General features: G+C 39.7%; 1 protein-coding gene across 1 annotated transcript in view; it reads right to left on the bottom strand.

Annotated features, from left to right (window-relative positions):
• cerkl (CERK like autophagy regulator) overlaps positions 1-13,194 on the bottom strand; it is a 29,708-nt gene that overhangs the window by 14,522 nt on the left and 1,992 nt on the right. Inside the window, exon 4 of the mRNA XM_028590424.1 lies at positions 6,940-7,170. Coding sequence (XP_028446225.1) covers positions 6,940-7,170 — 231 coding nt within the window. The remainder of the gene's footprint in view (positions 1-6,939; positions 7,171-13,194) is intronic.

Genomic DNA, 13,194 nt, shown 5'->3' with positions numbered 1-13,194 from the left:
CATCCTTGACAATGGTAAAAGATACTTGCAGCTGACCTGTGTTGATGGCACTTGGGACCCCATCTAACTACCCAACTTGGACAAGGTCCCATGGCCGCACTAGACCAAACAGTTCCAGTAACTATGGAACAAGAGTCCCTAAACTCAGGCAATAAAAGTCGCTTTTGCACATCACTGTTTGCTTTTCCACCACATCTGAAGAGCCATTAAGATAAGGCAAATAATACACATGACTGAGTCATGTGTTGTTCTTTGCATTGAGTGTTGCGTAACTCTGTTTTTTGAGTGGCTGTAATGAATGACTGTAAACTAAAGTTGCAGAAATGAAAAAGGAGATGTACAAGCACCGGTCTTCACGGTGGACGATCTGCTGAGAGTATTATTTCTGTCTGCCTTACACAATTACACAAAGTTCCTTCTTTCTCATTCACTGCCTAGCTCTATTGACCACCACTGCTTCATAAAAAGTGTGTGACATGTCTACACCTCATTCAAATATTAACATTAGAGTCACTGGAGCAGCAGTGATTGCTCAAGGAGCCTATTACGGTACTTTTAAACACATGGCGCCCAATTGTCGCAATTATAGAGTCAACATTTGTACTCCTTCTCTGCGTCATAACATAGTCACATCTGAACACACAGACGTGATACGCATATTTTTAGATTCAGGGTTTCTTACACTTCCTGAGTATATTGTTATATTTCAGGTTCATCACGAATAAACATTCATAAATCTGCTTAGGACATCATGGAAAAAAAGATGCTCCTTATATTTCAAGCAGTTACCTGAGAATCATCGCATTTTAAAGTTTTCTTCAGTATAAAAGTGATTCAGTGATAGTTGTCTGTACATCCATGAGTACATTGCAAACGCAAACAGCTAATAGGGCATACTTTTTGTCCAAATTAATTTTAAAATCAAATTTGACAAAAAAATGAACACGTATAGACAAAAAAACAGGGTTCAAGTTGTAACGCCTAAACTAGGCCTCTCTGTCTCTAACTCTCTCTCTAAGTGACTGTTGCATGATTAATGCTTAGGCACGCACACACACACACACACACACACACACACACACACACACACACACACACACACACACACACACACACACACACACACACACACACACACACACACACACACACACACACACACACACAGTCTCATAGGAGATGAGGTCATTCAATTTGTTGATATGTTTCTAAGAAGAACAGACAGACAGGTACATGTATAGAGATCAAGTATCCATCAGATCATCTCCCAGCCTCGGCCAGCAGCAGGTTGCTATGGCACTGCTAAAACGTTACCATGGTAAACAATCCCAGAGTTGTCAAGAAGAAGTGTTGAGTTTCTGAGAGAGAACTGAAGACTAAGGCTCCTGGATGTTGTTGACAAAAACAGATTATATTTTGGTGCAGACTCCATCTGAGGTCAACGGACAGAAGTAATCAATTAAAGGCTTTAAATGTCGAAATGAGGCGGTTTACAGATGTTTTATAGACGCAAAACTTAAAAGGGAAATTCTACTATTTGTAGAGCTTAAACAATTAGTAAATTCAACATAGTTGAATGGAGGAAAATGTATCCAAAGAATAAAATGCAAATTTATATTTCCATCCACATCCACATGCATATATTTGGAGTTGGTTCATAGAGATAAGCAGTAGTTGGCACTAGTCCTCCAGTCAGGTGCCATTTTACCATTGCAGAAGAGCGCACAACTAGATGTGCCAGTCAGACTACAAATAGTGGAGGAAAAATACAGAAGACATGATGTAAATATGGCATTTCTGTTCCATGTATTAATGTGTGAAACGTTACAGTCTCCTAATTGCTCCACACAGATCTGCCGTTATTTTTTTCTCTGCAATGGAAAGCTTTACGTAGTTACATTTAAGTTAAATGCTTCAAGTGCGTTGTTATTATTTTGCCAAGTCTGTTTCCATTGCACTTTCTCACATTTAGCTTTTATCGTTTTATGATCATAATCCAAAATATTGGACAAATAAAAATGTTGACCTGATGGTGGCGGTAGATGAGACGTTAAGGGATCACCAACGTTATTCATCCTGAGGGGAGCATGACTATGGGGATCATTCTCTTGGGACCATAAATGTCTGTACAAAATGTCATGCCCGGTAGCTGTTGAGATATTTCTATCTGGACCAAAGTGGTAGACTTTGCACACCTAGAGCCACACAGCTAGCAAGGCTTAAAAGGAAACGTGTATTTACAGTTCATCTTACTTTAAACCTACCCTTCTCATTTGGAGTACAATCACTCTCTGACAAAACCTAAGCAACTTTTGAGTTGCCAGGTTGCATTAAAATCAGAGTGTAAAATAAAGGGAATATCAAAGTGTTTGGCCTCTGATACCATCTGTATATTGACAGTATTGGGTGGGTGGAGGTGGGGTATGAATGTGTGCTGCTGTACAATACATTCTGTTTCCTGGCAAACTAATAAAGCCTCTAACCTGAATATAAAAGAGAGAGACAGAGAGGTAGACAGGTTTCTCTCCTCGCGTCACTATGGAGACACTCACTGACTTCATGGATACACCTGTTAATATGTAACACAGAGCTGCACACACACACACACACACACACACACACACACACACACACACACACACACACACACACACACACACAGATGATAGAAGAGAGCAATAATAACTCACAGTTCAGGCTAACTGTTTGTGTTGGTCACATGTCCAGTAGTAAAACCCTCAGTAAAAATATTAAATAAAAAAATATTGTTGTGTTATTACATACTACGGTATGTGTTGTTCATCTGTGATTCAGTTTGTTTGTTGCATTTGAATCATGATGTTAAAGACTTCGAGAATAAAGTCGTTATTTTAGGAGAGAAAGGTCACAATTAGAACTGAAACGATTAGTTGATTGGCAGCTATTTTGATAACTAAATAATCGTTTACGTTTTTTTATGAGAAAAATAACGTCCTTTTACAGTTTCAACTTCTTTTTTTGAACATCTTTTAGCATTTTAAAGACCAACTGATTAATAATAATAATAGAATATTAAAATGCAAAGAAAAAGTCCCACTATTATAAAGTTGCATTTTTTTCCTTGTGTCTGTTGGGTGTTGATTTTTACTGGCCAAAAGGAATAGGTTAAGATAGCCGGTTCCATTTTGGATCTGGTTCTCAGACAGCAAAATACCCAGATTTAGGATTTTTCATTCCTTTTATCGAAAGACTCTCTGGTTCTGCTGCATTAATTTTGGCTTCTTATTTGTTTTTCACTGTCTATCGTGAGTCCGACAATGTTGTACCGTAGTGCAATACTAAATCATCTGAGTACTCTTATTCACCACATCAATACACATACCATAGCTGTAAATCAGGACCTTCAGTATAACTATAAGAGTAAGTATAGCTTGTGTACAGTAGGCTGCATCTGTTAATTGAACGTGTCTGATATATTTAATGAACATTTTATGTATAATGCTGCTCATCTCAGTTTCAACATGCATTACACTAAAAACACTATTGATTAAACATCTTTGCGTTGCAATTATGTTAACCTTTAGAGAAAATGTTGAAGGGAACATCTATTACGATTCTACGTAATAGATACGAAAAGATTTTGATTCGATAAAATGCTACCGAACCACATCCTTCCTGGCAACATAGTGAGTTGATGGCGTCATTTTGACCTTAAGACACCTTACAGTACCACCCGACTGACCACCGCCACCTCCCACTGATTTCACTTTGTCGCTGTGAACCCAAACTAACAGCTCTGTAACCGAGCAGAAAACTGACATTGGATTGACAAGACAATTGATCTGGGAGGAGTTGCGACAGCAACTGGTGGCCCGGGTGAGCTCAGTCTGGCCGTCCCGTGAGCTCCGCCGCCGCCACTGGCATGTCAGTCTGTTGTGCTGTTAAACAACTGCAGTCAATCCATCCCGCCATCTGACTGCGTGTATGGAGACAGACTTTATACAGCATCACTGCTCGCCTTTTGTCACTCTGACCGCCATTCACTCTCTGCATAGCGTTCTGCAGCTGCTTCACACAGCAAACAACGCTCTGGAAACAGAAAGTCTCTGCTCTCCGCTCGCCATTGTGCAGCTGAATGTTTGGACCTGGCTGCGGTGTCGGCAGCGGCGGGACTGCCCGCTCCACGATGCCACGATTCACACAACAATGCGCTTTTCAAACTGACCTCTGCCTGGAAAATAGGCTTAATGTCCGCACAGCAGCAAAGCGACCGACTGTTTACCTTCCACACACACACACACACACACACACACACACACACACACACACAGACTCCTCTGACGCGGTGTGTAAAGTCACAAAAGCCGTCACAGTTTGATGTGCAGTGTGACCACGCGAGCTGACACACGACCTGTGAGCCATTCATATGTGTGTGTGTGTGTGTGTGTGTGTGTGTGTGTGTGTGTGTGTGTGTGTGTGTGTATGTGTGTGTGTGTGAGAGGTCAAAGACAACCACTTAAAGAAGTTGTGACTTTGCTGCAGGGCCTCATGGGTAATCTGGTTTGACGGACAGGCAGACAGATCGACAGACAGGTGACCAGCGATAACGTGTCAGACCAATGCCATGGTGACAGAAGACAGTGAGTGTGTGTGTGTGTGTGTGTGTGTGTGTGTATGTGACCTTTGACCTCTTCATTTATGGATAGCTTTTAACGTCTCTGTTGCAGTCAACATAGAAAAAAACCTGAAATGTAAAGTGGGTTTTGTGTGAGTTAAATCCATACAGCCAGCACTCTAACATTTCTATTGTGTGTTAAGTGTCAGCCAGGCACCGCCCACTACAGTGCACCTGCAAACCAGCTATGGGAACTTCAGTAGCTGCAACATCCAGAAGTTTATCAAACTGGTCGTGTCAAGAAGATTGCCTGAATTCATGCATATTCTTTTTTTTTATAAAGAAACAAGTTAAAAATTATGAAATCTACACAAAGTTTTGATGGCAGACAGCCTGAGGATAATTACATTATAAAGCTTATGTTAGTTCCTTTCAGCAGAGAGAAAATCCCATTTTTACTGGCACAAGCTAGAAAGACTATATTGACATAATATCACCTTAAAAAGTTGTTGGTGGCGAACGTGTTGCCGGTTTACACCTTTTTCTATAACTATTTATCCAGCAGACACGGAGCAACATTAGCTTTAACCTGAAATTGTGTTTGTATTCACCTGATGAATTAAAGTGCAATATTTACTCTATTTTTAAAAACTAAATCTGGCTCTTTAGCTGCAGAATACTCAACTTTCTTCACTTTGTTTTGTGGTACTGAGCAGGTAGTGTAGAGTGGGCTTATCGAAGCTTTTTTTGATAGCTGTCTGCAATGGCTAGAAACAATCGATGAGCGCGTTGAGAGGGAAACAAAACAGTAAAGCTGCAAGCTAAAAAACTAAAACAGAAAGAGGCTTTGGTGCTCAGAAGAGCTGAGGAGAACTGCTTCTCTGTGGGTGTGTTACTACGAGGGATCCCTTTCACATTACTCATAGAAAATTAATCCATTATTAATATAGAACTGTCCTTATTAAATAAATAACTAGTGCAGCTTCAAAGGAATAATTTTACATTTTGTGCAATACATTTTATGTCATAGTTCTTCTGTTGAAGCCGTTTTTTGTTAATAAATCTTCTAACTCTTCCTGCTGCCTCCTCGTCTCCTCTCTGCACTTTGGGTCCATATCGGCACCATTCTGATAGTGTCTGTCATATAAGTTTTGCATACACAATACAAGTTTTATATCAAGTTTGGTATAAATGTCTGTAGTTTTTCCCAGTTTGGTGTAGAAGAACTACATTCAAGGTTCTGACCTCAAAACCCTCCAACCTTTGGGATGAACTGGAACACCGACTGTGAGCCAGACCTATCAAGCATCAATCGGTGTTGGACCTCACTAAAGCTTTTGTGGCTGAATAGGAGCAAATCCCTACGGGGGGGTAAGTCTGAAACTAGAAGAGTGGAGGCTGTTACAGCAGCAGATTAATGCCCATGGTTTTGGAATGACCTGTTCAACTATTACATACAGGTGTAATATGTGTCTGTCCACATACGTTTGGCCTTCTAGTGTACATTATCTAAGATTCTAAATCTCTGCAGGGTGGTTTTCGTTGTGAGGTAAATTGGACTTGTTTGTGTAGACAGTAGTTTAGTTAATCTCTCTTGCAGACAACACGATTCAGTTACTTAATTCACTTTACTGAGTACTGCTGAATGTGTGTGTTGTGTGTGTGTGTGTGTGTGTGTGTGTGTGTGTGTGTGTGTGTGTGTGTGTGTGTGTGCATGTGTAATCTGTGTCTCTTTGTTCCGGTGGATTAGCAGATTAGCTCTACTGTCTGATGTAACTGTGACTCACCTCATTAAACTGAGTGACGAACAGGTTGATAGAAAGCAATGAAATTATAATCTGAGCAGCTAGCACTACAGCTAGCTAACCCTTAGACAAGACATGACAAATGTATACCTCGTGTATGCAAGTTTGTTTCTCCTTTTATGCCAATGGAGGCCATCTGTAGAGATACAGTAGACAAAGTTGACTTTGTTACCTACCTACCTACTGCAGTGCTAACAATAACAGTATTACATAGCAGTGTGTGTAATCATCTTACAGTATGACGCTTATCAAAGTGCTGAGTCATGTTTCCACTGCATCTCACATCTTATGTAACACAAACAAGCTTTCAATCATACTATGAGCCTGGATTTCTTTTTAGTGAGTCTCCAAACTGTTTTTGTTAAACTGATGTAGGCCACTCTTCGCTGAAAAAGTGGCTTTTTCCAAGTTTTCACTGGTCTCACTTGTTGAAAATGGATAACCTTAAAAAAAAGTAAAACTCACAATTTCATTTTTTTTTTTTTTTTTTTGCACTTGTTCTTATTTTACTGCACGCCTGTCTGAATACGAGTGTGTTACCTGTGAGCAGCTCCTTCAGGGTGTTGTACCAGGTGTGTATGTGTTCTACGGAGGCATTGTGGAGGTGCACCGTGTGCTCCTCTAGCCTCCTTCCTCTTCTTCTGCAGCAGAACAGAGCCACGCCGAGCACGGGTCCCCCCGACTGCTGGCCCACAGCTCGCCGCCGCTTCACCTTCACCGCAAAGACATCCTGCAGCAACATCACACCTGGCTGAAGCAAGCACGCCTCACCTGCAGGGAGAGAGGTAGAGTTAACACACAGCACGTGAACACAAAACAAACTGCTCACTATTTAGTGAAAGCACAGACTAGTTCGAAAGGAGTGTAATGTTTGTGAACAACAATATTATTAGTAATAATAAAATAAACTCAGTTTTGTAGTTTAGAATTGTGTGGATAACATCTGTTTAGATGGCTGCAAAGAGGAGGTGTTATTTTGTCCACCCCCCTTGTCAGTCAGGAAAAGATGAAAGCATACTGCTACTGGTTCACCTGTGTTTACATTTAAGTGGCTATATGTAACTTTCAGTTTGTTTGGATTCTAGCGACCGCTTTGGACAAAAGTGGTAGTGTTTTTTCTTTACGGTGCTTTTTTGCCCACTGTATATTACTGAGTTAGCGCTACAGAGAGGTCATATAGTCGCGATGAATATTTTGCTCAGACAGAAAATCATTCATTTACAATAAGAGAATATGTTACAGATGCATCATTGCATTTCAAGTGTTGCATACGGTAAGTTAGCCTACTTTGGATTTATCATGAGCTATATCATCATGGACATCATGCTTTTCAAATGAGCAAAGTGGCAATTGGTCAAGGCCACACCCCGACCCTCCACCTTGCCCCCCCTCTCTCCTCCTCAATAGCTACAGACACAGAAATGGCACATACTAAGGAAAGCTCATTGTGGGACTGGCTCTAGTGGCTGTAATTCTGCACCAAGGCTGAATTTCGAGAAAGAGACTTCAGATACAGTATTAGGGGACCACAGATACAATTAGGGGTCTATATATAAAAGAGACTTCAGATACAGTATTAGAGGACCACTAAGGTCTATATAAAAGAGACTTCAGATACAGTATTAGAGGACCACTAAGGTCTATATAAAAGAGACTTCAGATACAGTATTAGGGGACCACTAAGGTCTATATAAAAGAGACTTCAGATACAGTATTAGGGGACCACTAAGGTCTATATAAAAGACACTTCAGATACAGTATTAGGGGACCACTAAGGTCTAAATAAAAGCATCCAAAGAGCACCATGTCATGGGACCTTTAAATAATATCATTAACTTTTTTAATCACTAATCCATTGATCAGCAGAAAGCAGTAGCACCTGTCAATCAATGAGTGTAATTAGGGACAAATTGGGAAATCTGATTGGTCTGTGTCTGATTAATCATCCAATCCTCAGCAGAGCTCAGACAGACCACTTAGAGTTACATAACACACAAACATGCACGCACGCACTCACGCACGCACACACACAGATTTTATTCATGTAGCACACGTGTCAAACTCAAGGCCTACGGGCCGAACCCGGCCCCCATATCAATTTAGGTTCACAATAAATGTTGGCCCACCTAGTTGTGCACCAAAACAAAAAGACAGGAAACTGTTTTTCAAACGGCAACTACATGACACTTAGAGCAGAATTTGGTAGATTTGCCGACTTTGAGACTCCCAGAATTTCCCACAGAAGCAGAGTTTTCGAAATAAAAACTGGGAAACAGGTTGCTGTGAGTCAACTTTTAAAATGTAATCTTTGTTTTGCTTGATTTGCTAAATTCGAAGATTTCTAAGGAATTATTTTCTGCCTTTTTTTAGGGCTTTATGTGGACCAAACTATAAGTGAAAAGACTATATGAGACATGGAATAATTAAGTCAAAGATATTTGACTTTTTCGAAATAAAAGGATGAAAATAAAATCTACATGTCTGGCCCTTGATGCGATTCTCCTTTTCCAGTGTGGCCCTTAGTGAAGTTGAGTTTAACACCCCTGATGTAGCAGTCTGTTGTCCGTTTGTCCCAGTGGCCGACGGTGGTACTGCAATTAACAAAAAAACACTGAAGCCTGAATAATTTCCCCACCCTTATAACAAAAGAAAGTAAATTATGACTTCTTTAATTATGACTTTTGAATTAAACCATGACAATTCAATATTTCCAAAACTTTCCTAGAGTCTAGAAAGTTTGTCTATGTGTAGGGCTGAAACAACTGATTGATTACTCGATAAGTCTATAAATAGAGAATTAACTATTTGAATAGAGATATAGATTTGTTCCTTGTAAAAACATTTAGTTTTGCAGGCAGTGTTCACTCCTCTCTGTCCTGCTGTATTTTACACATATGACAGAGCTACAGCCCCTCGACTCGCCTCTTCTGTCGAGCCGTGATGTTTAGTGTTAAGCCTGCAAATGTCTAGGATTTACAGGGAAACTTGTGTATGTTGAAGGCCGCTAAAAAACTTAAATATTGAATAATTGAATCCTTATCTAAAAATATGAAGTGAGCCACAACATACTGCTGAGATATAGGCTCTGTTTCAAAGTTGTATTTGTAGTTTTTAGTGTAGTTACAAAGGCCAGTGGGATTTTGGATGAGGTTTTCGAACTTCTGGAACAGAAGTTCTGATTTCACTTTGACTCTCTATGATTAAATAATCGTAAAGTAAATTATAAAGAAACATTCTAACTATTAGCTAGTTCCGGCTTCTGAAACGTGCACATTTTCCTGTTCTTCTTTTCTGTTTTATATCACTGTAAACTGAATAAATTTGAGTTTTTTACTGTTGGTCAGACAAAATAAGACATAAAGACGTCAGCTTGGATTCTGGGAACTTATGATGGACACTTTTTACTATTTCCTGAAAATCCATCCAGATTTTTTCTTGTTATTTATTCATCCAGATTTAAACCTCTGATGTTTTGCTTTAATTATGGGCCATACCAGTAGTTTAAAAATGCTGTTATTATGGAACAAGCTCTGTGTGTTGTGTCATTTTTTTGATGATTAACTGACTGTTGTTAACACGTCCAATAATCAATTAAAGGAAATTGCAACAAACATGTTGTCAAAGAACACAACACAATACAGTATCAAATATAAAGTAAACAGCTTTGAACCACTGACAGATCCATCAGGGACTAGTTATATATGATGATAGCTGATTAACTCCCTCTCTCTGTGAATTACCCTCCTGCTGTTATTAAATACCAAAAACCCAAAACCACCCACCCCTCTTCCACCCGTAGAGGCCAGCGTCCATATGTCAGGGTCACAGTGTGTGGCAGTGGTCTGTCTGTTGTCGTCGCTTCATCCTCTGCTCATTGTGTTCATTTAATATTGTAAATAGTTCAAGTTATTTACTTTATAACTTTATTATTTGCTTATTTACACAGAGCAACATTATTGTCCCTTTGCAGTTGCATTAGTGTCCACCTGACAAATGTTAGTGTCATATTCACTTTCTTTTAGCTCTAGTTTGGTCTACACCAACTCCTGAGTAGAATATCTGGTAAATGCTTAATGTTCTACTTTCTTCACCAGCTAGACACTAACTTTGTCAGTCTGCTGTCTGGTGCTGAGCAGGTAGTGTACAGTTGGTTTATCAGAGCTTGTTTGATGGAAACAAGGTTGATGAAAGGTGGTGGAAGACATCCAAAACAAGAAATGTGCCATTAAACCCAAACTATGATGTAACACATAAGAAAGTCTAAAAAAGCTTGGTTTGTCACAGAGAATTATCCCTTTTTTATTAGGGATCAAGTTTTGTCAGCCAAGATCACAATCCAAGTCCTTTAATATTTGATATCTGTCAATTCCGAGTTCTAGGTATCCAATACTTTTATTTTGGACGAGACGGTCAGTGCCGGCTAAAACTGAGAAGTTGCTACCTGAATGTTTTGTACACTGCTCTTTGCTAAAGATAATTAGTCACTCACAAGTGTGCCAAAATGAATATTCACATTCAAATACTCTTATCTTTATTCTGTATTCTATATTCTATATCATCTATATTTTCTCTCACATATGCAGTGAAATGCTTCACTGTGGAGACTGGCTGTCATAAAGAAGAGCAGCGCTCCATTAGCAGGCTAAGGTGGACAAAACCCAGCATAATACAGAAGGCTTTATTTTAGGCAATAACGATGCATTAAAATAAGCCCAGATTGCCCCATCTTCAATTTTGATTAATTGTTTTCCTTCTTTATACACACAAATGTACAGAGTGTAAATAAAAAAATTGAATTGGAAGAGAGAGAGAGAGAGAGAGAGAGAGATTTTCCATCCACCCCAATAAAGATGACTCTGATCTGAGTTGACAGAACCTACAGAGTTTCTGCGCACACACACACACACACACACACACACACACACACACACACACACACACACAGTGTATTGCCCGTCACAGGTAGTGTGTTGGTTATTTCCAGATGGAGATGAGTTTCCCATCGTGCCCTCACCGACCCAGTGTGCCAACGCACGCACACACACACACACACACACACACACACACACACACACACACACACACACACACACACACACACACACACACACACACACACACACACACACACACACACACACACACACACACACACACACACACACACACAGTGGCAGTCCAGTCTCATGGTGACCAGGCCATGTGGCTCACTGTGGGGAGTTATGGATCATACATAGTTTATACACACACATGCACACACAAACACAAACACATGAACAAACACACACACAAACACACACACAGTGTATTGCCCGTCACAGGTAGCTGTAGTGTTCCTCAATGTTACTTCACATTACAGGATTCTCCTGGATAATGTAACAATTATATAGGTGTATGTTCTGACCACCAGTTTTAATCATTTCAACTTTGTTTCTGAGAAATCATGTTTTGTCTGTCAGTTTATCAGAAAGACTCTAAATACTACAATACCCATGAGCCATGACCGCTGTTGCCATGGATATGGTAATAAATTCAGAACTTTTAGTTGTTGCAGTAGAGAATAATACATGGCGCCTAGTTGCTGAATTCATTCAAAATTAGTCTGGATCAACGGAAGTACGTTTTCAGGACAAAACCTGACATCCCTCACCTTCCGCTCTCTGTGTGTTGCTGTTCTCAAATTCCCTTCTCTTTGAGAAACAACAACAAACTTCAAACTAGCAAGCTACACCCTGAAAATGTTTTGAAGAAAATTTGGATCGTGCAATGAGGCAGACCTGCTTGGTTTTTTCGGGGAATGATTGTAAAGATTTACAAAGAATAGGCTATGTTAACGGCATTTACTATCTAACTGGGACGTTTTGGGACCCTTGGGTATACACGGCGATAGACTGGTAAAAGCATTTGATGTGGCCATTTTTTTTTGTGGGGTGAAAATGTTCCACCAAAAAAAGTTCCTTCCAGAGACTATTTTGCACCACCCAGGACAATTGTGATTGGTTTAAAGAAATGCAAACAACCCAGAGATTTTTTTTTTTCTATCCTAGAATGTATCTGCAGTGTAGCCAGACCTTACTCCCCAGCACTGTGGAGATAGGTCTAGACTAATAGACTAATTCAAAATTGACCCAGAATGCAAAAGTGAATTAATATAAACCTCAGATTGTATTATTAGTTTTCTGAACACCGTAATCATTAGCTTCCACCCGACGTTAGCAGCCCACATAACATAATTTAAGCTCTGTGATTTGATGTGTCTAACTGAAATACACTTTTGGAGTCGTAATAAACTTCTACCCTTAACCTTTTTTTTGTTGTTCCTGTTTTGTACTGACGAATCAACCAGGAGAGTTTAATGCAAGTCATAAGCAATTGCTCTTGGAATCACCTTACATCATCTATTGAGAAAATGAATGGGACAAGATTTCTCCTCCTACTTGAAACTCTATTGAAATCTGTCTGCATGTATATTCCAAGATTTTATGTTAGTACAAAACAGTACTTTGATTTCTTGTAAACTAACTGCAAATTGGGCTGGGTGTCATTTGAAATGCTTTTATACTACTGCGAGTATGATACCTGTCTATCTATGTCTGTCTGTCTGCCTGCCAGCTCAGGTCTCCCTGACAGACAGAGAGACATGTTGCTGGGTGAAACAGGATGAATTCATGTGTACAAATAAACAACAACAGCTGATCCATTTATATAGAAATATCTAATCAACACACACACACACACGCTGACAGGCTGACTGTGTGTGTGTGTGTGTGTTAATCTCCTCACACTGAGATACTC

This window comes from Perca flavescens, chromosome 11 (genome assembly GCF_004354835.1).
Source record: "Perca flavescens isolate YP-PL-M2 chromosome 11, PFLA_1.0, whole genome shotgun sequence".
Taxonomy (NCBI): Eukaryota; Metazoa; Chordata; class Actinopteri; order Perciformes; family Percidae; genus Perca; species Perca flavescens.
The sequence above is the reverse complement of the archived record's forward strand: the minus strand, read 5'-3'. Positions and strand labels throughout refer to the sequence as shown.